Raw genomic sequence first — 27576 nt, forward strand, 5'->3', positions numbered from 1 at the left:
GACTTTGATTGGATTTGGGATTGTCATCTTGCAGTATGTGGGATCCTGTGGTGTATTTGTATCTGTTCTCTTGGGGAAAAGACTTAGGCTCTGTTTTCATAAATGTTCATAGTAATTGATGGCTTTCATATAAATACTGACTAGATCTATTGTCCTGTTCCAACTTGGTTTCTTGCTTCTGTATTTATCCTTCTGTTCCAAGGATGCCAGTAGATCAGGTCAACTCTGGTACACTCTTACACATATGACAAGGAATTTATTAATAATAATAAAAGAGTAAATTTTGTAATTTAATACCTTTTCTCCAATGCGTAAGTATTTTTATTATACTGATAATAATCATTACTACAAACATTACATTCTAGGCCTTCTGCCAGGTGAGTCCTTTCCTTACATATTCTCCTTAAATAGTATGCCTTTCTTGTGGGGGAAGTATTATTAGGTATTCCAATTTGAGACACAATGAAATAGATCAAAAGACATGGGTGCTTTGCCTAGGGTCCAACAGCTAATGAGTGGTGGAGCTGGGATTCTACTACTTATAGTATATTTGTGTAGTGGCCAATCAGGTAGTTTTGGACCCACAAGGATGATCTAGATCTTCAGGATAACCTGTGGGAAAATTAGTAGGCTCAGAACCTTTGTAATGGTGGGCCAGGAACCTGTCAGGTAAAATAGCTACTTTCCAGGGAAGGAATTCATTCTGCCTTTGGACCAATTTCTCCATCTCCTTAGCCTTAAAGGCTTCTGAGGCTTGACACTTAGGAGACGTGACATAGGACATGATCCCAAAACTGCCTGCTACTGGAAGGTGGAGCCAAGTCTGGTTGTTTTGTGTTCTATATCTACTACTCCCAGTCAGGCCTCTATGTGCACAGGTTGACTGAATGAATGAACAGACAGAAGGAGGACAAAGGGTAAGAAAGAGGAAGGGGAAAGAAAAGAAGTTTTGCTGAATGGATGTTTGGACTGCAGCAAAGTATCAAGGAGGTAGCTAGTATTAGTGATGTGATAACTATAATGAAATGAATGAATAGAGAAGTCATAAGTTTCCAAGTTTTGAGGGCTGAGGATATAGTGCAGTGGTAGAGTGCTTGCCTAGCTTGTGCAAGGTCTTGGGTTCACAAAAAGTACCACAAAAAAGTACCCAATGCCACAAAAAGAGGTTCCAATTTTTATTCAAGTACATTATTGGAACATACTACTTCTTGCTATTTTCCATGTACCCTTACGGTATACAAATCTCAGCCATAAGTTTATTTAATAAACATATTTGACCACTGACCTTGGTAATACTGAGAATAAATGAAAAAACTTTGGTTATCCTCCCAAAGAGGAAATATACAATCTTATCTATTACTCAGGCCTGACGCTTAGTAGAAAATAGAGGCCTCCTCCCCTACACAGGATCCTCCTGAAGCAAAAGCAGGCAATCATCAGCTAGGTCTCAGGTCTTCATATTTGCCACAAAGACAGAAGGTTTCATGGAGTCCCTGCTATTTTGTGTCAACTCTGTTTTTAACTATTTTTCACCTTTCTATATTTCTTTTGAATATTTATTTTTTAAAAGGATGTTATGATTTCATGTGGAATAACTCTAATTTCTTATTTTTAAACAGGATTGACCGGAAGATGTCAAGTTCTCACACCAACTACAAACTGGATGAGGCCCAGGCTATAATGAGTGAGCTCCGTACTATCAAGAAAGCCATTTGTACAGGCGAGAAGGAGCGGCGGGACCTGATGCAGGTGAAACCAAGGCTGCCTCCTGAGAACTCTGTCTGCCAACCTGTCTGTCATTTATTACATTTTATATATTTACTATATATATATAACTCATGAGTACTTTATATGTGTTTTTTGAGCACATGCACACCATGTTTAATTAAGTGTATTAATTCTGCCTGACCTCTTCCTTATGTAAACTCAGGATGGCTGGCCTCTTCCAAAACATTTTTGCCTGAGTTCTGTTGCACTTATGTATTCTGGTTCTAGTGTCTTCATTGATGTCAGAAGTGAATAGGTCTCAAAGCTTAAAGACTAGTAAACAGTCCTATTTCTCTTGAATATCCACACAAACAAGTTCCATGTGCCTGAATGCGTAGTGTAATTTGGGGCGTACTAAAATCCACAGGAGATTACTTATAACCAGGTAGCACAATGAATGAAAAAAAATCAGGTTATAAATGTGTGGTCTGGAAAATGTTTTATCTCTTGATTACCTATTAAAAAAATTTGAGGTGATATGCATCTTTGTCAGATCCAATTACTATTTGGGGATTTGGCCACTTTTTAAAATTAAGGAATGTGACGGCTCAAAAAGAAGGAACAATGGTACCATAACTATTCTCTATTTTATGTGTGTGTTACCAGAATGACTCAGTTTTTCTTTACTGAAATGACTAACAGTTTTCTTTAAAGTAATCAAAAATATGTTTTTGTTAAAAAATTAATGATAATGGGAAGTAGGATGGGACATCTGTCTAGTCTTAGACTGTAGATCCTTTTGAACCAGAAAGAAACAGCTGTTTCTAGAGGAAGGAAACCATGCCATCTCCACTCACAGAACTTGCTTTACTCTTTTCCAGAGCCTGGCCAAGCTTACTGATAGCTTCAAGAATAGCTGCTCCATTTCGGACCCTCTACAAGATCTCCCTCACAATACAGGCGCACTTGGTGACTCTGGTGTCCCTCAGCAGTTTTGTGATGCTGGATCTCAGACTGACTCTATAGGGGAGGTATGATCACCCAGAGCTGAGACATGAACATTCCCAAAGAGAAGTCACTGGCTTTGATGGTGGTGTCACACATTTGATCTAACATTTCATTTCTACTTCAAAGATACTTTGGCTTTTGTGTTGGTAAATTTGAAAGGAAAATCACATTTCTCACATTTAGCTGTAATGGTGCAGTGGTATAGAATGTATATTGTCTTATGATTAGGAGTCTTAAAAATGGCAGCTGCTTTGCCAGCATTAAACTTAAGTGGTTTGTTTGTTTGTTTGTTTGTTTTTTTATATCCATGATTATAGAGTGTGGCTTAGCAAATGGTTTCTGCAAAGGATCAGATAGTAAATCTCTCAGGCTTTCTAGTCACTTCCTTGTCTGATCAGCTGTCATTATAATACAAAAGGTGTCCTGGATGATACCTAAGAGATGAGCATTTTGGTTGTCACCAAAACTTTATTTCCCAAACAAGCAAACAAAAAACAGTCAGTGGACTGGACCTGGTTAGGATCAGATTACTGATCTCTGATTTAGGCTGTGATTTCCAAAGGCTATGTGGCTCTGTCAGTTAGGGTTATACTTTGTTACTATTTCTTGTTCTTCTAAGACAATGTCAGGAAATTGATTTTCTTTGAGACTTGAAACAATTTTAATATGCCCTTTCTTGATAATCAGTAAAGCACAAAAAACAAATTGGGAAGTATAGCATATATCATGAATTGCTGTATCTTAGCTGTTCTGGAAATAATGTTTCAATTTTATTTTCATTATTTCTCAGAGTATATTTAGACATTTTTGGGAAAGGATATTTTGTTTAAAGAATACTGTTGCCACACAGAGAAAAAATCTGTGAGCTGAAACACTTGTTATTTTTGCCTAGAGATTTTGGAGTGAAGAAAGGAAGCAAGCACAAGACTCATTGAGTTCTGGAAATGACTTTTTTTCTTCTTATCATAAAGTTGATTTAGAATTTATAGCTCTTAATTAGTTTGAGAAAAACAGATAAGATCAAAGCTCTCTAATGATTTCAATAAGCCATTCTAAAAATGTCAGGTTGGGAGTGGTGGCTGGTTCTACCATTACAGCTGTAAATTGTCATGCCCCTGAAGTTTAAAAGGGTCGGCCCTGGGTTGGCAGCCTTACAGCTGTTATCTTGGTTTAACTAGTTTTTTTTTTGTTTTGTGTGGATTTTGTTACCTTCAATATAATTGGCATGGAAATATTTAAGCCTAACTACTGATAGTATTGAGAGCATTTCAAACATAACTTGTAGGTGATACTCCCCAGTCCAGACCTTGCCTTGTTTCCTTTTATCTTTGGTTCCCTTTTTATGCCTTGAGTCTTAGAAGGTCATCCTCTAGCCCTTTCTTTAGGAAATTAGTCTGTCTAATTTAGACTTTGCCATTTCTGAGTAGAACATCTACTTTTCTGACTGTGTCCATGTGGGATTGGTTCCCAAACCCCATAGGATACCAGGATCCACAAATGATTATGTCCCATATGTCAGATAGTATGCTGTTTGCACGGAACCCCACATAATTCCTCCTGTTGACTTCAGATCATCTCTAGGTGGTTTATAATAACTGATGTGGTATGGGTAGTTATTATACTCTTATATCTTAAGAACAATGACAGGAGAAAAATGTCTGTGCATATTCAGTACAGATGCAACCATTGTGAACTTAACTACATTTTTAACCCATGGTTGGTTGAATCTACAACGTGGAACTTAAAATCTGTAGGGTTGGCCATATTTGGTATTAAATGAGGAGTTAGATAATCTATAGTGAAAGTATGGGTGAATGTTTTGCCTTTGTGTCAGCTTAACTGAAACGTAATTCATTTTTGTTATTTGCAATGATATAATAGATGAGTGTGTGTGTGTGTACATTTTAAAAAACAAAAATAATACCAGTTTTAGAAAGTAAAAGTCCTCTCAGTTCTCACCAGCCGGGGTAGCAGCAGAGTATTACATCTAGGCCTTTGAAAAATATATTGTAGTATGGTGGCACATGCCTTAAATCCCAGAACTTGGGAGGCAAAGGCAGGTGGATCTCTTTAAGTTCGAGGCCAGCTTGGTCTAGTTAGTGAGTGCCAAGACAGGCTCCAAAGCTACACAGAAAAACCCTGTCTCTCTCAATATATAATCTTAGTTTTTTTTTTTCCAAAAGTTAATTTTCTACTTTGAAGATATGTTTCTAATATTCTCTCTCTTTCTTTTTTTTTTTTTTTTTGTCCCTTGTGTTCTGGAAAGTTTCTCTTTGATGATAAAACAAGACTTGTAGGCCGTGTCAGACTTAATTGGCAGTATGAAGAAGCCCGAAAAAGGTAAGAAGCATACTTTTACAGCCTGGGACTTGCTTTCTTTCTCCCACATAAAAAGGCCAAGCATGTTTCTAGAGTCTAAATGCCCACATTTTACCAGAAAGAAATGAATGAAATAGAAAAGAAAGGTCCTTTATTCTTTATATCTTCTTAACATATCTGGTGAATTTTCAATGACTCTTAAAATGTAAAATTCTCAGTATTTGAGGTTTAGATGACTTGAATCCATAAGAGACTACTGCAACCTTCTCTATCATATGAGATACTTGGCAATTCTCTTCCTGCCCTCCTTCTCTTCCAACCTACAGATAGCATCCATCCATCAGACCAGTGGAAGCAAACTTTTGTCTTTCACACACATTGGTATTAATCACTTAGATTGATGCAGAAAGCTATTTATCTTACCATCAAAACCAATTTGGGGGCTGGAGAGATGGCTTAGTGGTTAAGAGCATTGCCTGCTCTTCCAAAGGTCCTGCGTTCAATTCCCAGCAACCACATGGTGGCTCACAACCATCTGTAATGAGGTCTGGTGCCCTCTTCTGGCCTGCAGGCATATACACAAACAGAATATTGTATACATAATAAGTAAATAAATAAATATTAAAAAAAACCAATTTGGTATTGATATGTCAGCAAGTGATAGCAGTATCAGAGTTCATTTGTTGGAGACAAGTGACATCATTTATGTTGACCTATATTATATCTTACCTGCCTTCTGCGAACTTTATATTTATCAGGGTTTGTGCCTTGGGTTTGTCTTTCCTCACTCCATCCCTCCCTCCAGTCTTCACCACTGAACATTGACCATATCCTTGCACAGCACAGTATTTTTGCCTCTGTGATTTTAGTGTCTTTCTTTCTCCTCAGGTGCTTAGATTTTCCATTTTCAATATTTGCATGGTTTACACCACCTCTATTTAGAGACAGTTTCTCTATTATACCTTATAGAAAGAGTCTGAAAACCAAATAATTTTAAAATGTTTCAAAAAACCATGAAACATTTAATTTTTATTTTACTTTTATATGCAGTGCTGATAATAAACCCCAGAGCATCACATATGTTAAGGATGTAGTCTTGCACTGAGCTATATCCCAGCTGCTTTTTTATTTTGTATGTCATACAGGATCTCTCTAAGGTACCTTGGCTGGCCTTGAACTCATGTTAACCCAATCAGGCATTGAACTTGTGATCTTCTATCAACTTTCTGAGGAGCTAGGATGACAAGGCCCAAACTGAAGAACAGCTTTAAAACATGCTGTGTAGTTATGGATTACATATTGTCTTAATATCTTCAGTGGGGAGAGCAGAATACCAGGCAAAGTGAGGGACTTAGTAGCTTGACACTTGGGCCAATGTTCATTGAGATCTTGAAAATCAGCTTTAAGAAACTGTAACATTAATAGAGAGGCAAACCATCTGATTTCCTGCTGTAGCAGTAGCCTAAACCAAAACCTACTTCTCTTTACTGGGAAGCATCTAACCAGCTCTCCCAGAACTTTTCAGGGTGGAGATGTGGTTGGCATTGAATCTCTCAAGTTCGTTGGCCAGTGCTGGTTACCTCCCTGGTCATATGCTTCATTTTTCATGCATTCTTTCATGATAGCTTTGGGTGCTTGTGGGGGCAATTGTTTCTTCTGACCAGGCCTCTGCTCCTTCGTGCCTGTTCCAAAGTGGGACTGCCAAGTGTGGGTGCTGGAATTTGCTGTGCTGTGTTAAACACAGAAAATAGATTATTGCTACACTTACGACCATAATTGTTATGTGTTGTTGTGACATTTACCAAACATAGCAAGTGATTTCTTTGTTCTAGAAGTGGTGTCAGTACATACCAAGTCACCTTTTAGATGTTGAAGTAATACATTTGGGCAAATAGTTGAGGATTTAAGATGATCCAGTTGGTAAACATTGCACTTAATCATTACTTTTGCATCAAAGTATTCTTTCACAATTGCTAGAACCCTGATAATATGTTTACTGTAACTACTTAGAAGAATCCAGGCCTCAACATTTCTACCTTAGCAGCATATTAGAGGCTTCTCAGAAATGAAAGACAAACAGCACTCTGCAGGTATGATGAGTTTAAGCATCCCAAGATGGGGAGAGATGTTCTTAAATGATTCTAGGATGCCCACTTCCAACGCAGGATCCTTGTGAGAAAGACTCTGGAAGGTCAGAGTGAGAGAAGGCATGGTGGGTGTTAATAGAGGCCAACTACAAACTGGAAGAGGCAGCGAGATGTATTCTTTCCTAGATGTTCTAGAAGAAACATGGCTCTGCTGACCTGTGAAGCTGTAGTCAAATAGTAGTGTTGTTTTAAACCACCACAGTTGTCAGATTTTTTGTTGTTTTTTGTTTTGTTTTGTTGTGTCAGTAAATCCAATACTTTATTTTAATCCATTGAATGATGCTTGCTAAGAAGATTAAAAAAGCAAGTTTTTTACTTAGTCTTCTGAGTCATGCTAGTAATTTCCAGAAATTCTCTCCTAGATACTGTGAGGCATCATGTTTTGCCACCTATCTGTGTATCTTTTAGGTTAATCAAGTTCACACATACAAAGTAACCATTATACATATCCACTGTATCACTTGTGTTTTGCCAGTTCTTAAAGGGGAAGAAGGTGATGCTTTTACACATTTTGAAGAAGTTTTTCCTTGAGTGTCTAGAATTGATGTTGTTTTAAATAAATACAGTATTATCAAAAATTCAAAGTTCTGGACAATGAAGGCTTTTGTGTGTGCTCAGAGTTAGAGGAAGTCCCTAGGAGTAGAATGTAGAATTCCAGGTGGTAATGTGAGAATCTGGAGAATTATCTGACTAAACTACCACTGTCAAGAATAACCTGTTTGGTATTTCAACTCTGGGTTGAAATGTCCCAAGAGGGCTGCTTTTACCTTTCCCTCCTGTAATGACTCTGGATTCCCATGACAGACATTATGAGAGGAATATTTTCACATGACTAGTTTAAAAGTTTTGAAATTTTTTTGAAATTGGAAGAACAAGTCTTGAAGCAATCCTGATGACGCAGATGGCTCCGTATTTTTAACTTAAGAGCTCTTGGTCCAGAACTGTGCATAATTTGTAGCCATCTCCATGGAAACGTTCAGCACAGATAGGAACAAAACATGTGGTGTATCCAGTTCCTGTGTCTTTGGTGTTGCTATCAGAATTGTTTCTGGTGTTCATCGGTTGTCAGGATTCAGTGGTAGTATGATTCCAGTTGAATTTGATTAGTCACTTGGATTTACCCCTTCTTTTCTCAAGTAGCTTTGTATATGGGCTTTGACAAGTAAATGAAAGCGTGTTTGCCATCATAACTCCATCTTTTTCATTTGAAGACTTGCTACTTTTCATTTTGTAAAGTTTCTCTCTAAAGATATGTCCATCTCAAGGGAAGAAAATGTTAAAAGAGTGTAGCTGAGAGGCGTGGTAGGACAGCAGTATATTGACAGATACTTCTTGTACCATGTGTTCTAAATGGAGACTTCCCGAATTTCCCAGGTAGAGGTTAGTGGAATCCACACTGACCTGTCAATATTCATTTATCCTGCTAAAGATGTTGTCATGCTTCCAATTAGATCTTAGCTGAGATTTTCTTTGACCTTTCTTTTATAAAAAGTAAAAGTTCACAAGAAGAAAACTGAGTGAAAATGTATGAGACGCCAGAAATGTGCTTGGAATTGAAATCTGAAGACACAAGTTTCTAAGTTAGCATCATGGCAGTAGGATCTGTCATGACTTGTCACCATCAAATGGGGGTAACAGGTTTCCTGAAGTTCTGTTGCTATTCCAGAAAGCCACAGGATTTTAGTAGCATGGGAAATTATACAACAGATTGAAGATTTTAGGTAGAATTTGGGATTATTCTTGATGTGTTGCAAACGTTTTTAATATTAAAAGTGCATTACTCCTAGAAAATGGAAACAAAGATTTCCCCATGAACTCCAAAGATCTGAGTAGTTTCTGCAGCCCAAACACAGGTTTCCATTCATGGTTTAACATGCCTTGTTTGTGACATAAAAAACACTTAGCCAGATATTAGGACTGAATAGTTCATATTTTGCTTCTGTATTAGACCTGCTCAAGGAACAGAATTTAGAAATCACATAGTAAATATGAAACCTGAAGTGAGATTTTGCTTTTATTTCCTCACTCTTAGTATAGGGAAACATATGTTTTAAAGCTCTTAAAGGCATTCGTGAGAGATTATATGTAAATGATAAGATGTTTTACCTATCAAAAAGAAAAGGAAAAAAATAAATAAAGAGTATAGTGGATTTGTACAAAAAAAAAAAAAAAAAGAAAAGAAAGGAAATCCCTTCCCAATTTTATGTGGCTTTTAGTGCTCTTTAAAAATGAACTTGGAAAAGTATTTTTTTCTTTTTCTGGAAACCTTCATCATGGTCTTTTTGAGCACTGAATTTCATTGAAATGATACTTCAAAGAAAAGCTTTTCTGGAAATTATTTTGCCTGTTATGTTCAGAATTGGAATGATGGCCCTCCCAAGGAATGGGCCTTCAAGCAGTGGATCAGCTATTTAGCATGGATCTAGAAGAAGGTGCACAGACCCTGGCAATCTGTGTTTTGCCTCAGGCAGGAAATCAGCTTCCTCATGGAAGCCTCCTGTTTCCGGGACCTTAGCCCAAAGCACAAGGCATGATAAGGCATGATATGGAAAGGCCAGGCAACTGTGCTAGCGGTCTGTTGTTGGGGGAATCCTTCCTTCTAGTGCTTTTGGCTTCTAAAAGAGACAGACCACAGACAGATGTGCCTCTTTTGACCTGGTTGAAGGAAGCTCAGAAGTCCCTATCCAGAGTGTGGTCACAAAGAAGGAGCTTGCCTTTTTCAACATGTCAGTATTCTAGATTCTGAGGTATCTTGAAAAGCAGCTTACAAGCATCTTCATTGTTGTTAAGTCAGAATTAGCAAAGCAACGTGCTTAAGCATGGAAATACTTTCCTAGTTTTCAGCATGACCCAAACAACTTTACCAGATGGGTTGCAAGAAATCATCCTCATCCGGATCTTGTTTCTGCTGGAGAGGTTGGCGCTTCCTAGCACATTTTTATTTTCCATAAGTTATGGAAAGTTATAGTACATGGCTTAACGTTGACTGTTCTACTGTTTCGTTATGCTTGAGATGAGCAGGCTCTTTGAAAAATTTTCCTGTACTTCTCTTCCCTCCAATAATTAAGCTTTTCTGCTCATTGATTTTTCTAGATAGTGTGATTCCCTTGAGATTTTTCTAAGACAGCTAGAATTATCTAGAACTGGATCTTTTGCCACCCTCAGCAAGTTTTGAATCCTTGTAGAAATCGGTTAGCATAGAGCTCCCAGTCTCAATGGAGTCTTGTTCTCTTTGTATTTAAACCCATAGGGAATTCAGACTGCTCAGGTTGGGGTGGAGTGGTATATACCTTAGTGATAAGTGACTACTTAGCATGTATGCTGTCTAGGAGATGGCTCCAGTAACACACACACAAACGCACACAAACACACACACACACCACAGGACAAAAAAAAAAACCCTCTATAGAAGAACTCAAAAGGAATGCTTTTGAGAATATGTCTGTATCATAAGTGTGACATATGTGGCTAGTTTTAGCTTAGCTTAGATAGGCTTTCTTAATAAGTAGTTAAACTGAAATAAAAATTTGCTGTGAGGACATAGCCAGATTTTCTCATTAGTCTTCAAGTCTTTTATATTTATTCTTTACCTTTGTTTTAGTTTTTAGTAGAATGTTCTAGAAATTTTACTGGATACAATGTCTAATTTTCTACTGGATTATTTATGGTCCTTCACAAAGTGTGCTTTCCTTGGGCTTCAGTAATATATTACAGCCATAAATTTTTAATTCCACTAATTAGACATAGGTGAATGAATACTTCAGCCCTGCTTAGTTGCTTCTAGCATTACTATTTTCAGTGACATGATTTGGCCTCATTTTTCTGGTACATTTTCAGGATATTAGTTTTAAGTTAGAAAACAGCTTATCTAATAAAGCTACTTATGTACAAGTAGATTTTTTTTACCTTTCTGGAGAATTGGGCTTGAATAAATGCATACATTTAGGTTTTAGCCTGTAGACCCTTTTCTTTCTGGGACCATGAGTTTCAGGTTGGTTCTGTACCTGGACACAGAGTTCTGTCCAATTCTCCAGACTTATGAGTCCCTGTGCATATATCTAGATCAGACGGAGCCTAATTTGGCACATGGCTGGGCCACAATTTATTTAATGCATGTGGTAACTCCAGACAATGGTGACATGTACATGGAGCTCAGGTTTGAGAAAGATTCTGAGGGCTGCACCCAACAGGCAAGAAGCCAGACACGGTTAGTGCCATGTGCCCTGGGCACAGGAGGTAGGCAGTGTTATGCGTGCTCCGGCCCTGTCTCTGCCATTCCCATTTTGGTGAAGAACAACATCCTGCTGGTGCCTGATGTAACTCCCTAAAGGTCAGTTAGCACCTTCCAGACTGGGCGGAGCTGCAGAGGAGGAAGCTCTGAGAGTCCTGGTTGTTCGACTTGAGTGAGCAGAAGAGCCCAGAGCCTCATGGCGTAGGAGTCAGTAGATCTGGACTTGGGCCTGATGGTTGCCTTTCTAACTGCTCCCAGGTGATCCTGAGGCGCCAGTCCTGAGGCTCCACTTTTATAATCACTGCCTTAGGCTGTGTGGTGCCTGACACTTACATGTTCTTGCAGATTTCTGTCATCTCAATGAAGTCTTTGGATTTCCTTTTTAGGCACGCGTGCCAAACTTCATACTCCACAGCACTGGGTTCACATTGGGTCTGGCATTTTTAGTTTTTTCTTTTCTTAAAGAATTCTTATCTAAAACATACTGCTCACACTTTTAAGTATGTTTTCAAAACACGAGCCATGTCTATTTTATTTAATCTGAATTCAACACCACTTCAGGGCACAAGAGACGAAATCTGTTTGCCAGGCAAGCACTTGGAAATTTAGGGCGAGGGAAATGTTCAAGCACTCAGCTTTTGTTGAGTATTTGCCCCCTCCTTAAGGCACTTTTCAATCCCACCTGGCCAAGGGCACGCTCTGGGGCAGGCAGAAACAGATGTGGAGCCTGGGGCCCCAGAGCTTTTCTTTTCTGAAACATTCCTGATGGATGCATTTTCATCCAGCTACTTTCCCAATGTGTCTGTTAGTGCTGACCCCTGGACAAAGGGGCAGAAAGGCAGGGGCATCTCTTGGATGAAAGTTTGGATACTGATGGTAGTGGGAAAAGGAGACGTGAGCAGCTTCCTTCCTCTCTGGGATGGTATCATGTAGGAAACACAGAGTGTTGCCATGTTGAGGGCTGCTAGCCTTATTTTCAATTTTTTAAAAAATAAGTACAATGTAATAATTGTCACCTCACAGCGCAGATGAGGAGAGATTACAAAGGATTTCTGCAGTGCTTTCATGACCCCTCATTTCCAAAGGCTATTAAGTTGAAGGTCAGAGCCATTATGTCACCATTTATTTAATCAAGTGAGTTTACGGAGTCAGCGATGGTGAAGAAAATAAGTTCACATAAGGTTTTCGCTTCATTCATTCCTATCTCTTTCTGCCCCTCTCTGTCTCAGAGTCTCCAATATTCAACAACAGCTGGCTCAGTTGGCTAACGAGTCATGGCCGGGCATGGCTGAGGCTGACAGGGACCGGCTGCAGCTCATCAAAGAAAAGGAGGCCCTGCTGCAGGAGCTGCAGCTCATTATTCAGCAGCGAAGGTCGGCAGAAGATGTGGCCCGACTGGAAGAAGAAAGGAGGCGCCTGGAGGAGGAGATCCAACGTGCTCGGGCCACATCTGCACAGGGTGCCACAGAAAGGTATGTGGCTTTCCAGGATTTGGGGGGCAGAGGATAACACTTGTAGAAATGAACACTAAACGGATGGCTTGTATATGATTTGAGGATGTTCTTAATTGATAACAGGTTGAACAGTCCTTGTGTAAAATGCTTGACCCCAGAAATGTTTCCAATTTTGGTATATTTTATTTAATTTAAAAACTTTATTACATTTTTATTTATTTTGTATATGTGTGTATATGAATGAATGTGTGTGCCACAGTACCAGTGTAAAGATCCAGGACAACTGGCTGCACTCGGTTCTTCTGTAATGTGGGTCCTGGGGATTGAACCCAGGTCACCAAGTTTGGCAGCAGAGGCCTTTTTACCTGCTGAACTATCTCACTGGCCCTAGAGGATTTTATTTTTATTTTATTATTTTTGCATGGTAAGCTAACTCTTTAATCATCAAGCTACAGCCCGTAGAATCCTTTCTCTCCTCTCTTCATTCTTCTTTCTTTTCTTCTTTTCTCTCTTCATTCATTTCCTCCTTCCTTCCCTTCCTTCCTTTGTTCCTTTTTTTCTTTCATTGCTTGAGACAAGGTCTTATGTACCCATTTTGGCCTACAACTTGCTGTGTAGATAAGGTTAGCCTTGCATTACCGATTCTTCAGCCTCTACCACCTAGGTCCTGGGATCTTGGGCATATGCCTCCTCTTGGGGCTGGAGGTTTGGTTTTGTTCTTTAATGTTTCAATATTTTTGTAGATGCACTTCTATGAATTTCTAATATGAAAATCTAAAATCCTAAATGCTTCAAAATTCTAAATCTACATCATACTTAGATGACAAAATAGCCTGAGATTCTACATTCAGATTTGGTACTCCCAGATAAGAGATGTTCCATTTTTTCCTGAGAACAGTGACTGACTGGTATGTTTCCTTAGAGAATATGTGAGAAGTAGAATCATGTGCCTTCTGTGCTATGAGAGGTACCAGATGCTTTCCAAGGTTCCTGGCTCCAACTCAAAACTGGGACATGAAAACCAGGTGTAATGGTTCACACCTGTAATCCCAGCACTTAGAGGTGGGATAATGTCTTGAGTTTGAGACCTGCTTGGGGTACATAACGAGTTTCAGAGTTTGATAGTGCACTACAGAATGACTTCTTTTCTCCAGAGAAAAGGAAACAAATATAAAGAAATAGTGGAGGACAGCGATAGAGAAGGAAGAAGAACAAGCACCATTTAACAAGCACCATTTATACTGTTCCCCTTCTGGTGCAGTTGCCTGGGGCTTCTGCCTGTGTTTGCAGAGCAATACCTCTTCAGGATAGGAGGCAACTGCAGTATATCAAGGGGGCACAGGTGGTGTTCCAGCTCTAGAACAGGGAGCCTCTGTTGCCTGGGGACCCTGTAGCATTGTGGGTGTCTCCCTATTGCTTTTATCTCCAACTTTGATTTCTAGCCAGGGAAGCCAGCTCTTTCTTTTGCAGTAGGAAGTCGGCAGCCTTTTGTGAGTTCATTTCTGAATGTACCCCTCTTCAGTTACTCTTGAGACTCTTTTAAGCACAAGACACGTGAAGCTTGTGTCTTTGTATTCTCAGACGCCAAGTTGTTCAGCCTTTCATCATGTGCCACGTCTCCTGGTTTCCATTTGCTGCCTGCGATTGTGGAGTGTGATGAAGGTTGGATCTGCTTTCCACATTTAACAGCTGTCAGTGGTTTATCTGTGGCTATCTGCCGAGCTTTGGGGACCCCCCACCCTTTGTTAATATACTGGCTTGCTCCAATTCAGTATATTGACCTGACCCTAAATTGTACCTTTCAGAGCATTGTCTACATAGTCATAAGAGTTTAAGTAATCAGAATTAATTGACCTGTGCAGATACATTTAGTGATGATTTCATTGTGGCTTCCTTTTTATTTTATTTTTGTCTGTTTTGAGATGGGGTCTCTCTCTCTCTCATATATATATATATATATATATATATATATATATATATATATGTATATTCCCTATATACACCAGGATGATCTCAAAATCATAGAGATCCACCTATCCACCTGCCTCTGAATGCTGAGTTTAAAGGCATGCACTGCTACGCCCACATTCACTGTGACTTCTGACTGTTCTTCATATTGCCTAACAATCTTGATATTTGGATGCTCGTTGTTAATCTTTAGGTGGCCTAAATGAGTGGTGGTCTGGAGGTACTTGGAGCTCAGAGCTCATGCCAACATTGGAAGGAAGAGGTAGGGTTTGGAGAGTTCAGCTTAGCCTAGTAATGAGTAGAATGAATTTTAATTTGCCTGAGATGACAGCCTATCCTACCATCTTACTCCAAACCTAGAACTGAGTCTGAATCTCAAACGGCACAATGCTACTGATTTTATTTTTCTTTTGTACTCTTGGGCTTCTGTGTTTTCTTAGATAAACATTAGCTTCTCTTCAAGCTTGGTATTTTCTTTTATATATTCTGGATAGGAGTGCCTAGAGTTCTTGTTGGTCTCAGTTCAGCAGGGTGGATTTGAACTACAAATAGAGCCTGCCTCCTCAGAACCTCTACCTGCACACCCTTGACTATGACTTTCCTTCCCATGTGAGGTTCAATACTTGCCAGTGCTGTGGGCACAGGGTACACATCTACAGAACTCTCTGGGGACAAAGTTAGCTCCAATGATTGGGACCAAGAGATGAGACAACAAAGCTGGACTAATTTTCTTGTAGCTTGTGGTCTCCTGTGGGGCCAACTTCGGTAGTCAGTTCTGCATCAAGCGCCATCAATATGAGCAGACTATATACAAGTGAATTTCCTAATCTGCTACAAAATGACCTTGGTTAAAGGAGAACATACATGTGTGATAAGTGTCTCTCCCCTTTGCACTTTGTATCAGCTGCTGAGTATGAGATGAGCGCAAATGCCCCAAAGGGTTCCTGCAGCTGTTAACAGGTTCTGCCAAGTGGATGCTGGGCACATTTCTTAGTGTCACTTCCCACCAATTTAAGTGTGAGATCACATGGTAAGAGCTTTCTCGTAGCACAATCTGTATGTTTAGACCCAAAGCGGAGGCAGAACAAATAGCTTCTTCTTGCCAAGTTGGGGTACCTAAATGACCAGGACCCTATCTTTGCCTGTCTCAACTCCAAGGTCATTCATGAAGAGTTACAGTTAGAAAGTTCAGTGAGGGAACATATTGAAACTCTCTTTCTTCTACTTTTTCTCTATTTTCTGGGAAAGAAACTACAGATGAAAGTTCGGTGCCTTTTCCATTGCTACGTGTTAGGTAGGAATTTAAGCATGACCCCAAATTTGGGAAATATTTTGTGATGAAAACATGCCTCCTCCCTTTCTTGTCATATATTAACAACTGAATAAGAATACCAGGAAGTAGAAACACTGGGGTCTGGTAAATTGCCCTGCTTGTTGGTTCAGGCTGATGACCAAGCTTTGAACTTACATAACTTAGGCAAGTTTCTTTCATTCCATGAGTGTTTCCTCATCTGTTAAATGGGATAGAATCAAATGACCGACAGGAAATAAGGTGTGACATAATTCCAAGTGTTAAAGCATTGTTCTTTTTTATGCACTAATAAAAAACTCCTAAATACCATGTTAAAATAGTTAACCCAAGAGGGCATTCTGTTGCTAAAGTTTTCTTTGAAAAAATAATAAGACATTTCCTTCAAAATTATAGGTAAGTAGAATCTTAAAACTGTTACATTAAAAAGAGTGTATTGTAGCTCTTCTCAAGTTGTTGGATCCAGACTCTACATCCATTGTTAATACTACTAAGGACTCCCAAAGAGCTCATACTGGTTTTTTACCTGTCAGTAATTAATGATTTAGAAATTAGTTTGACATTATTATTTGATAAACAATCCTTAATAGAAATAAAAATTTTATGGCTGATAATGTTTTTGAAGTAAGGAAAAGAGACAATAGTACTTTAACATTTTTGTAATAAACTTTTTAAGCATCTGGCTTTCTAGAAGGCAGCTGCTAGAGCATTTGGCCTGTATGTGTGGTGAACACATGAAGATCTTTTATGCTCACAGATATATAGTGAAGAAGGGATATTTTAGGACCTCTGACAGGCTGTCAGGGATTCCCCTAGGATCTATGGACCATGCTTTGAAGTCATTGGATTTAATGTATGTTATTCAGTTTTAAAAAGTGTAGTGTAATGAATGACTCCAGTTATGAAAATGTTTGAATTGGTGTAAAATGTTATAGGACATGTTTCACTATAATATCAATGAAACTTTGCATGGTTTTTGCCTAAGAGGGCCTAGGATGAAGGAGTTGAATTTGCTATAAGGAATCCCATCAAATTAATGCATGCTGTGTACTTGAGCCAAGCTTGTAGAGTCCCATTAGTCTGTCTATTCTTCTACCCATTTACCCTGTCATCTTTCACTCACCTTAACCACCATTCACACACTCACTCACCTGTCCATCCACCTGCTCTCCCACTTGTCCACTCACCTGTTCACAAGTTCATGTCTTCATCCATCCATAGACTAACTTACTTTCCCTTTCATCCATTTGCTCTAACCATGTATATATCAAGTATCTACAGTATTTTAGCCCAACGTAGAGTTTTAGGAATGTATTTTTCCAAGTAAGACAAAATGTTTTATTATGTTGTCATTTATACTGTATGCCTATAGAATTCACTTAATCATTCCAACCTGAATTATTTATGGGGCATTTATAGTTGAATTTCTCCTGCATCTGTTCCTCTCCCTTTTACCTTACTCCTCTCTTTCCCTTCCTCCCTGCTCTCCTTTGCCTCTACCTCTTCTTCATATGGTGATGAGGATGGAATCCAGGTCCATAAGCGTGCTGGGCAAATGTATCATTGAACTACTTTCCTATCAGACCACCAAATAACTATTTTTATGTCTATAGGATTCTACTTCAAGAAAAAAGAAATTGTCTGCTTATGCAGCTGGAAGAAGCTACACGTTTAACATCATATCTCCAATCCCAGTTAAAGAGGTAAACTACTTTTGAAGGGAAATGAATGCCTAATAATTATTTTATTATAGAGACATGTATTATATTACAGTGGCATGTGCATGAACTTCATAGTTTATTTTAACTTTGCTTTTCTGCTGGTAGTAATTGGAACTTGAAGAGGGATTTAACAGCCGGGCGGTGGTGGTGCACGCCTTTAATCCCAGCACTCGGGAGGCAGAGGCAGGCGGATCTCTGTGAGTTTGAGACCAGCCTGGTCTACAAGAGCTAGTTCCAGGACAGGCTCCAAAACCACAGAGTTACCTTGTCTTGAAAAACCAAAAAAAAAAAAAAGAGGGATTTAACAGAGTAGAAAAGTAGGTATTTTTTTGTACATAACTTGCTAACATACAACTCAGATAAAATGAGGAGAACCAAATTTGGTTTCAGTATAAGTAAGTCTGACCAAAGTATGTTTGCACATGCCTATAATTCTATCATGTGGAAGGCTGAGGCAGGATGATATAGTTTCAATTATGAATTCAAGTGTATTAAAGGACTGTATAATTAGCAACTTCAAAAGCATTCATCTATGCATGTTTTTGTTGTGGAGCTTTTTGTAAATGGATGCATAATGGCATCTCCCCTTGTCAAGCTCTTACTGTATTATGAAGCAGCATGTGAAGGACTTTGTATAAATGACATTATCAGTTACTCCTCCAACTCAGGAAGGAGTCTACTATTGTGTATTGAGTTTCATTCAAAAGAGATAAGAAACAAACTCCACTCAGTTTCTCTCAAGCTTAGAACCGCATTCCTGTTGTTCTGTTCTTCCCTGAGGCTACAGCCCAGGTACCATGTGGTGGGTAGTGGAAACAGAGTGTGTTTTTCTGAGACCATGGCTCTTTCATTTCAGCCTATCTGCCAGCACCCTGACTGTGTCCTCTGGGAGCAGCCGTGGGTCCCTGGCCTCCAGCAGGGGTTCTCTGGCCTCCAGTCGTGGCTCCCTCAGCTCCATCAGCTTCACGGACATCTACGGCCTCCCGCAGTATGAGAAGGCTGATGCTGAGTGTGGCCAGCTTCTGCGCTTTGATCTGATCCCCTTTGATTCCCTGGGACGTGATGTCCCCTTCACAGACCCACAGAGTCACTTGGGCTTCCACAAGCAGAGGAGGTCCTTGGATACACCACAGTCTCTGGCCTCACTGTCCTCTCGCTCCTCCTTGTCCTCTCTGTCACCCCCCAGCTCTCCCTTAGACACACCTTTCCTCCCAGCTTCGAGAGACTCCCCTTTGGCACAGATGACTGACAGCTTTGAGGTGCCAGGCCTGGGAACACTGGACAGACTGCGGTCACAGGCCTCTACTCTAGGAGATGAAGATTTGCAGGGAACTGTGACACTTCAGCCACATTCAGTCCCTGTGGATGGGGAAGGACCCCGTGAGCGGGGACCTCAACTTGTGGCTCCCGCTAGTGGAAGTAAGTGGTGATGACTTTCGAGTTGCTGGTGAGCTATTATTTTATTATATTGATAGGGCTAAAAAGAGTCCAGATCTTCACTAATCTTTCCTGTGTGTGTCAGCAAAGATTGAGCTTGATGCAGTTGTAGTCAGCTCATTTATGGAATTTACTTAATTGTTGAAAAGTAACTTTAAGATCTACATAGTCGGGCTGGAGAGATGGCTCAGTGGTTAAGAGCATTGCCTGCTCTTCCAAAGGTCCTGAGTTCAATTCCCAGCAACCACATGGTGGCTCACAACCATCTGTAAAGAGGTCTGGTGCCCTCTTCTGGCCTTCAGGCATACATGGAGGCAGAATATTGTATACATAATAAATAAATAAATATTTAAAAAAAAAAGAAAAGATTGTTTAAAAAAAAAAAAAAGATCTACATAGTCTTATTCATAGGCATTCATATTCAAAGACAAATAACCTCAGTGCACTCAGCAGGGCATGTGTTAAAATGAAACTTTCTGTGTATGCTCTCCTCAGACCAGCATGTAAATTTGCATCTGATTGCATTCTAGTAGAAATATCTACTTCTTCTGTCACTTTGACTTTTCTTTCGCCACATGCCCTTGTTTTTAAGTTTATTTCTATCAAAAGTGGAACTAATTCTGATTGTGCCATTTCAGAAGCCATTCCAGTTAGCACCCAATCATTTCTCTGTTGTTCTCCAGATGGAAGACCACCAGACTATATAGTAGGACTCTTTATCTACTCAGTTGTGTTAGTTCAACTCCTTATGGATACGGCAATGTTGTTTGAGAAACTATTGACAATTGTAACGTAACCCCAAGAACAAGGGTTCCTGTACCTGAGGTTCAACCCATATAGTCAACTTTCATTTACACAGCAAAAATATTCTAGACATTCAATTTAGGCTAGCAATAGATAATTAATAGCATGGTGGGTCGTTCTTCCCTGCCCTAAGGGAAATTTGGCAAAGTCTAGGGAAACACTAGTCCTCCCAACTGAGCCAAGGGCTTACTTTTGGTACCTAGTGGATTGAGGCTAGGGAGGTTACTAAACCTCCTATAATACATAGTACAGCCCCTACAACAACAAAAATGATTTAGCCCAAGATGTCAGTAGTGTGGAGGCTGAGAATCCTGAGACATTTTCTATTGGCTGTCTGTCCAACATAAATAAGGTCACAAATAAAACTGGAATACAGAAGTAACGTAGTAGAAACAGCTTCAAACAAGCAGTCTGCAGGCCAAGTTTCTGTTCCCTGTCATGTTGACTTCTAGTTCTGTGACCTTCCTTGAATTGTCCCACATTTCTTGCCCTTAAACAAGGTGATCTTTATGGTTTCTTCCATTTGCCACAGTTTTGTTATCTAAGAGATAGATGAACTGATAGATTGATAGAAATATCCATTGATCTTTACCTTATATAGCAGTCTGCTAGCATTTACGTGTTTATCTGGATATCATTATGTTATGGGTTGCCTCTTGGCCTTTGAGTTCTCTATTATTTTGGTACCTTATCCTACATTTGCAAACATACTTGTATGCCCATTCAGGTAACCTTTATTCCTTTCGTTCTTCTTACAATTACAGGGTCATCACTCCATATTTATTCCTTTCAACAGAAATGAAATTATGATAGAATTCTACATATGCCTCGAATAAACTCATCTTTCTCTCTACTCTTCCTTCTTCTAAGTTCTCTTTAAAGGCTGAATTTCAAGAATATTTGGTTGTGAAGAAAGTCTGCATGAGGGCTCTCTGAGTCAGGGAAAAGACGGGTTTGGAAGGGGAAGAGTTGAATTAATTCCTGAGCTGAATTAATCTTGATTTTTTTTAGTTTTTTGATCAACAATTTAGACTGGGAGGGTTTTGCTTCATCTACATTTAGAGACTGCCACCTGGTGTTAGATTCTTGGATGACACTGTCATTAACTTGTGTCCTTAGGAATTTGAAATAATTGACAGAATCAGTTCCTGGGTCCTGCTAGATGCTCCCAGGATCCAGAGCAGGTAAACTGATGTCAAGCCTCAACACATGGAAACTCCTTGCCTTCCTGTGTGATTTGGCAACTCTGCATTCTAGAGTTGTCATAGCATTCAAGCATGCTTATCAGATTCCCCTCACTCTATCATCTGGTGATGCTTAGGGTAATGCATTTCCCTTCAATTTTCAGCCTTGCTCTGTAAAATCTAAGTTTGGCTTCAGGCAAGTTTTAGTAAGATAAAATTTTACTAAGATAAAAATCTAAATTGCCCAAGCTAGAAGGCAGTGATTTCCCCTTATGCCTTAAGGCAGTCAGATGGGCAGGTGGCACAACAGAAGGGTAGGCTGTAATTTGGAACATTTTTTACATTTTTGCTACAGTTTGTCTTTCCTGGATTTTTAAAGTTAAATGCATCCTGATTTTGAAATACTTTCCTGTTTTTACCTACTGGTTAGAATATGCTAACAATGTCCACAAAATTCTTTTGAGTTTGCTCAGTTTATTTTATTATTATTTTATTATACATGCCCTGTTTAAAATTATTAGCTGGAACCTTATAGTTTTCACTCTGATTTTTTTATCTCTTCTCATGCTGTTCCACAGAAACATTTACTGTAAGTGGCCTTGGTATTTCTCCATGTCCGTCTTTGTTGCTCAGGCTGCGGGCACAACTTTTGCAGGAACATCATGCTTAGGATGGCTGGGGGTGGCAGCTTATTGACTGTCATTATCATTATTATTTCACTGTTATTATTCATAATAATCATGTAAGAACTTTTCTAAAAGATTTCAATATTTATTTCCTACATGTATTTTTTTTCTCCAGAATTTAATAGCATTCATTATTTTAATATGTCAGTGGGCAGCTTTGGCTATGATATGATTTTCAGTTTTTTCCCCTTTCTATGAAGCAGTGTTTATTATGTTCCTTGGTGTTAGTGTCTGTCTATCTTTAATGAGGAAAGAGCCGTGTGGTTTTTGTATGTTTGTTTTGTTTTTGTTTTCAAATGAGTGGGTAGAAGACTTCTTTCTAGTCCCTGTTTCATTGGTACTGTTTTTTTCTGTTTCCTAAGTCTGTCTTGAAATCCTAGAGTTGTGAGTATGTAGTGTGGAAGTTGCTGTGTCTTTTTTCACTCAGGGAACCCAGTGAAGTTACTCTCTGTTGCTCTGTGAGTTCAGTGACTTTGAGCAGTCAGTCTCCCTCCTCTCTGAATGGACTGTTATTGTAATGAGGAGAGAACTATTTTGCTTAGCGTTGTACTGTGGGGTAGGACTATAAAAGTGAGAGGATTGTTACCTAGCGCTGTTTCTTTGAAGGGATTTCAAGGTGGATGGAGGAAGCATCCCTGGTGGGTGTCAGAGGAGTGAGTGGAAACAGGTATTGGCTTTACTTACAGAGATCTGCTGTGTAGGGTCTCAGATACCAGAAGGTTCCACATGCACACAGGGCTGGGATCATTTCATGGGACTGGGATGAAGACAAGACCAGGACTTTGGAGTTCTGGTTACAATTTGAGAGTTTTATGCCTTCAGCTACTTCAAGATAGAGCCTGCTTCTGTCCTTGGCTGATCATAGTAGAAGCAGCTTACCCTCATGGTTGGTATTCCAAACAAATGGAAGGCCAGTTTTTGTTTCCAGTTATCTGCTTAATGTGTTTGGGTTTAGTTGATGTGCTAATAATTTGGTTAAAAAGAGCTGGGTTGTCACTGGATTCATTCTTTCCTTCAGTTCAGAGTGTCGTTTTCAGTTTATGGAACTTGGTTAGCCAATGAAAAGCAAAGAGACAACTGAGATACCTATATTATTAGCAAGTGGCAGCATAGCAGTGCTTAACTTGGGACATAATATGTATTCTGTATTTTAACAAAGTATGTCCCCTGTAAAACATAGGCTCCTACATATATAACCACATGTAACATAAAAAAGGTTGAGTGTGTTTGTATCATTTTTTTTTTTAAAGGGAAACCCACTTAAGTCAAAGAAAAGGGTAAAATAGGTAAGAAAGTGTCAGTGATTATGTTTGGCTCTTAAAAGTAGATATAAAGATAAAAATCAAATACTCAGGAATGATAGCATTCTGATCTAGGAAAGCTCTTCCAGAAGCAAGTGTGGCCCAGGGTGGCTAGGGAGGCTGCTACCGTGAGATCAACAGAGATATGTTGGTCCCTGTGAAAGTCACAGGTATCCAAGACTGTTTTCAAAGGATGAATTGGTGTCTTTGTTTAGAAAATCATTGAATTCTGTTAGGATATATTTAGATAAGTTTTAAAAGGTGATCATAAAAGCAATATCAAATAGGTTTATTTTGTAAAATGTGGAAAATACCAAAGAGCGTAAAGAAGGAAAGTGAAAAATAACAACTCACTGTAACTGCTGTTCTTGTGAGTCTTTGTTCTTTTTTGAAATATTGTTACTTTTTAATCAATCAGCACATAATATATTATATGCCATTATAATATATTTGAACAAAGTGTGTTTTGTGATCCTCTTTCTCCGCATCTCCTCCAAACCTCTGCTACCTCTATCCCCTCCTTTTAGCTTTTCCCTCCAAGACTCTTTTAGGGAATTCCCATTTCTGTCACTTTACATCATATGTGATCATCATCAAAGGGAAAATACAAGATGTAAGAGTCCACATGTATTTCTAGACAGTTAAGAAACTTCTTAAAGAAGATGCCAGTGCCAGCTGTAATGCTGTATACTATAATCCCAGCATGCAGGAGAATAAAAAATATCTCAAGTTTAAAGTCAGGGTTTCATAGTGAGTCTCTGCCTTAAAAAAAGGAGGAAGTCTATTGCTTTGGTTTTGGTTTTTGTTTTGAATATTACAAACATGCACAGTGTCTATCTGCATGCACATGTCGTGGCTTGTCTCTGGAGCACTTACTGACTTTTCAGCACTCTACCATAGATGTTCTCCTGGCCTCCTATACTATCACCTCCTGACCCAGGTGTGTCCCTTGTTTGCAGCAGTGACCCTCCGGGAAGATAGTGCCAAGAGGTTGGAGAGGAGAGCACGCCGTGTTTCTGCATGCCTGTCAGATTACTCTCTTGCCAGTGACAGTGGGGTGTTTGAACCTTTAACTAAAAGGTTAGGAGACGACCACCTTGTTTCCTCATCTTTAAGTACACTTGTCAGAGCATTACTGGTATGCACACAAAGGATCTATATGGAACTTTGTTTACAGCACAATGCACGTGTTTCTGCCTCCTTTAGTCTTTGCGAGGTTGGGGAAATGCCTCTGGCTTTTGTACCATTTGGAGGCTGGTTCTTATTGTGTTGTTCTTGAGTGGGTTTTTTCCCTGGTCCTGGCCAGTAAAGCTGAAAAAGAGCATTACATGCAAGGGACCTTCATTCCTAGCAATGAAGTTCCTCTCTTTCTTCCTCCTTTAGTTCTTCAGCAATAGGGAGCCCCCTGTGGTGGAAAAAAAACAAAACAAAACAAAAATACAAGTACGAAACAAGACACCTGTTGTTGCAGGTCATACCTATAATTTCAAGCATTATAGAGGCTGAGATAGGAAAAATTGCCACAATTTTGAGGCAACCTTGGGCTAGTGAGTTCTGGGCCAACCTGGCTCATGATAGCAAGACCCTGTCTAAAAACAGAGAAGTAAGCTGGAGAGATGGCTGGGTGGTTAAGAGCAATTGACACTCTTATGTCAATTCATAAGGATCTGAGTTCAGTTCCCAGTACCTACGTAGCAGCTCACAACCATCTGTTATTTCATTTCCAGGGTTCCAATGCTTTCTTCTGGCCTTCATGGCCCCTACATGTCCACAGTTCATATATTTATGCTCAGGAAAATACTTATTACATAAAAATAAAAATAAATAATTCCTTTTCTTAAACCAAGGGAGAAATAAAGAAGTGTGTGGGCAGGTACCCGTGAGATAACACATGATGATCCTGGAGTACCAGCCATGCCCTTTGAGCCCCTTAATGAGTCACAGTTTGATAAAGCTTTTCTTAGTAAAGGACACCCTGAGCATGAGAGAAAGTATACATATCTATAATGCTCAGTCCTTTTGGAATAAACCTGATGAATTTACCATTATGTTCAGAAATGAAGATTCTGAAGAGACTGCTTTGGGAGACACAAATGGAAACAATGAGCCTCAGATCTATGTGGGATATCTGTGAGTATAGAAGCCAACTTCAAGATGCCCTGTGGTACAGGGCCCACTTTTGTGGTCTTCAGTCACCTTTGATATTCCCAGTCACCTTTTAGCCTTAAAGATGCCCTGTAAATGGGGACCTGCTTCATCATGGTTCTCATTTCTATGGTCAGGTGAAGGGGGGGAGGGACCCCATGACCCAGATGTTGCTTCCCCATTCTTGTTAGGTCAAGTCTTACTTTAGTCTCAGATGAGTTGACTAGGGTAGAATGAAGGAGGGACAGAGAAAAGTGGCTGCATTACTCTTTCATCGCTGATACTACAACTGAGGACTGTTAACTTAAGTTAGAAGTCAGAAAGGTGGGATGCTCAAAGTTTCATCACACTCAAGACCTTGGAGGTATATTTTCCACATTTATGCTAGAAGTTGACAGTGTGTTGCTAGAAGTACAGATATCAGGTTATCCCCAGAATAGGTAGGTCATCCAGTGGTCTGTAACAATGGCCCTAATTTACAGTTTCAACAAAAGCAGGTGCCATGATTTTTTATGCTGGCAGAGAAGGATGTTCAGGTTTCTGTAGTTTTGGATTGTCCATTCTTGTCATTGTGTTCCAGGTTTTAGTGCTAAAACTGTTGACATTTAGAATTGGGCCATTCTTTGCTATGGTTTCCCATCTTTTACACTGTAGGGTATTCAATTATGTCCTTGACATCCATCCACTTGACTCTCCCTTTGCACTTTTGATAATAATAAATACTTCCAGATAGCACCAATGTCCCTTGGGGATAGGATAGGGTAAAGTGTCCTTCAGTCTGTGGCCACTGTTGCAGTTGAATCACAGGGTCATTTCCTCCATGGGGAATTTGTAATCCATGAACATGAGTTTTATTTTCTAGGCATGACAGTACAAATGAATATCTCCTTGTGCATGTGCTGCAACTGAGGAACCTTGCTGGGCCGGTGATGAAGGAAGACTGCAAAATGTAAGTTCCTGGTATTGGAGACCTGGAGGCTGTGTATTGCTAGTGATGACCTTCCTTTGGCATTCCTCTGCATTGAAGTAACTCTTTGCCTATTCTGCTTGGCAGACTAGGGAGAGGAAAGCAGTTTGGGAGCCTGAATTTGAGCAAAACAGTTGGAAACATCTGTGTAAAGTACAAAGGAAAAAAAAATATATATATATATACACATGAGCGTAGTTGATTAGTTGAGGCATTTGGTGTGGTCTTGCTGCCACTAGTAATATTGAAGATTACCATGTTCTCAAAGGGCTGAGTGGTGAAGATACAAACCCATTCCACTCTGTGATCCCATGATTTGTATCAAGAGGCCTGAGACAAGATTTTGGCAACCCTTGGCTAAGGACAGTAACAGGAAATGGGAATTAGGACCATTTGGCAGTCTGCTGGTGATCTTAGTCTCAGTGTAGAATTTCTGCTTCTCCGTGCTCTCTGTCCCTAGGTGGGTACTTGTGGAGGGTCTCACTAAGGTGGGGGCTGCCAATAATGGGCCATTCAAACCTAAGGTACTCATCCCCATCCATTCCTTGTGAACTAGCTTTGTAAACGTGGGGATCCACAATGGGATTCAGTTCACTTGGTGATACACACAGCAGTGGTCACAAATACTTCAGCCCTCTTAACTATGTGCCAAGTTCCAGGCTGTGGGTAGAAAGCACAGGAAACAGGCTTTATGTCTGTGAATGCTAGAACTGTGAGGAAAGAGCAAAAGAGCTCCTGCTGAAGCAAAGTGTCCAGCAGAACCTCACAGCCCCCAGTCTTATCTTGGCCAGTCAGGCATTTTCCATCCAATCTACAGAGTTGGACATGGATGTTGGGAACCACACCACTGGTGTCATACCAACAAGTGTGCATATTAGTCCATGCTGCCTACCAACATGTTTCCTCCCCTCTGTCCCCAGCCACATCCGCGTCTACTTGCCCCCACTCGACTCTGGCACTCCCAACACTTACTGTTCCAAGTCTCTGGAATTCCAAGCTCCACTGGTGTTTAATGAAGTGTTCAGAATCCCTGTGCATTCCAGCATGTTGACACTGAAATCACTGCAGCTATACGTGTGTTCAGTGAATCCTCAGCTACAGGAAGAATTGCTGGTATGTGTAGCAGCAAAGCTTCTGCTGGTTTTTATGGTGCTCTTCTTCCCCTTTTTTCCTTTCCCTTTTTTCCTT

The 27576-nt window shown here is 39.8% G+C and overlaps 1 protein-coding gene across 2 annotated transcripts in view; it reads left to right on the forward strand.

Annotated features, from left to right (window-relative positions):
• Wwc3 (WWC family member 3) overlaps positions 1-27576 on the forward strand; it is a 109971-nt gene that overhangs the window by 70408 nt on the left and 11987 nt on the right. The window contains exons 6-15 of one of the 2 annotated variants that reach the window (XM_057759384.1): positions 1620-1749; positions 2589-2738; positions 4982-5055; positions 12642-12884; positions 17757-17846; positions 18721-19283; positions 24236-24356; positions 25332-25406; positions 26284-26370; positions 27309-27501. In XM_057759384.1, coding sequence (XP_057615367.1) covers positions 1620-1749; positions 2589-2738; positions 4982-5055; positions 12642-12884; positions 17757-17846; positions 18721-19283; positions 24236-24356; positions 25332-25406; positions 26284-26370; positions 27309-27501 — 1726 coding nt within the window. The remainder of the gene's footprint in view (positions 1-1619; positions 1750-2588; positions 2739-4981; positions 5056-12641; positions 12885-17756; positions 17847-18720; positions 19284-24235; positions 24357-25331; positions 25407-26283; positions 26371-27308; positions 27502-27576) is intronic. The other variant, XM_057759385.1, reaches the window with a different exon arrangement.

Source organism: Chionomys nivalis, chromosome X (assembly GCF_950005125.1).
Source record: "Chionomys nivalis chromosome X, mChiNiv1.1, whole genome shotgun sequence".
In the NCBI taxonomy this organism is placed as follows: domain Eukaryota; kingdom Metazoa; phylum Chordata; class Mammalia; order Rodentia; family Cricetidae; genus Chionomys; species Chionomys nivalis.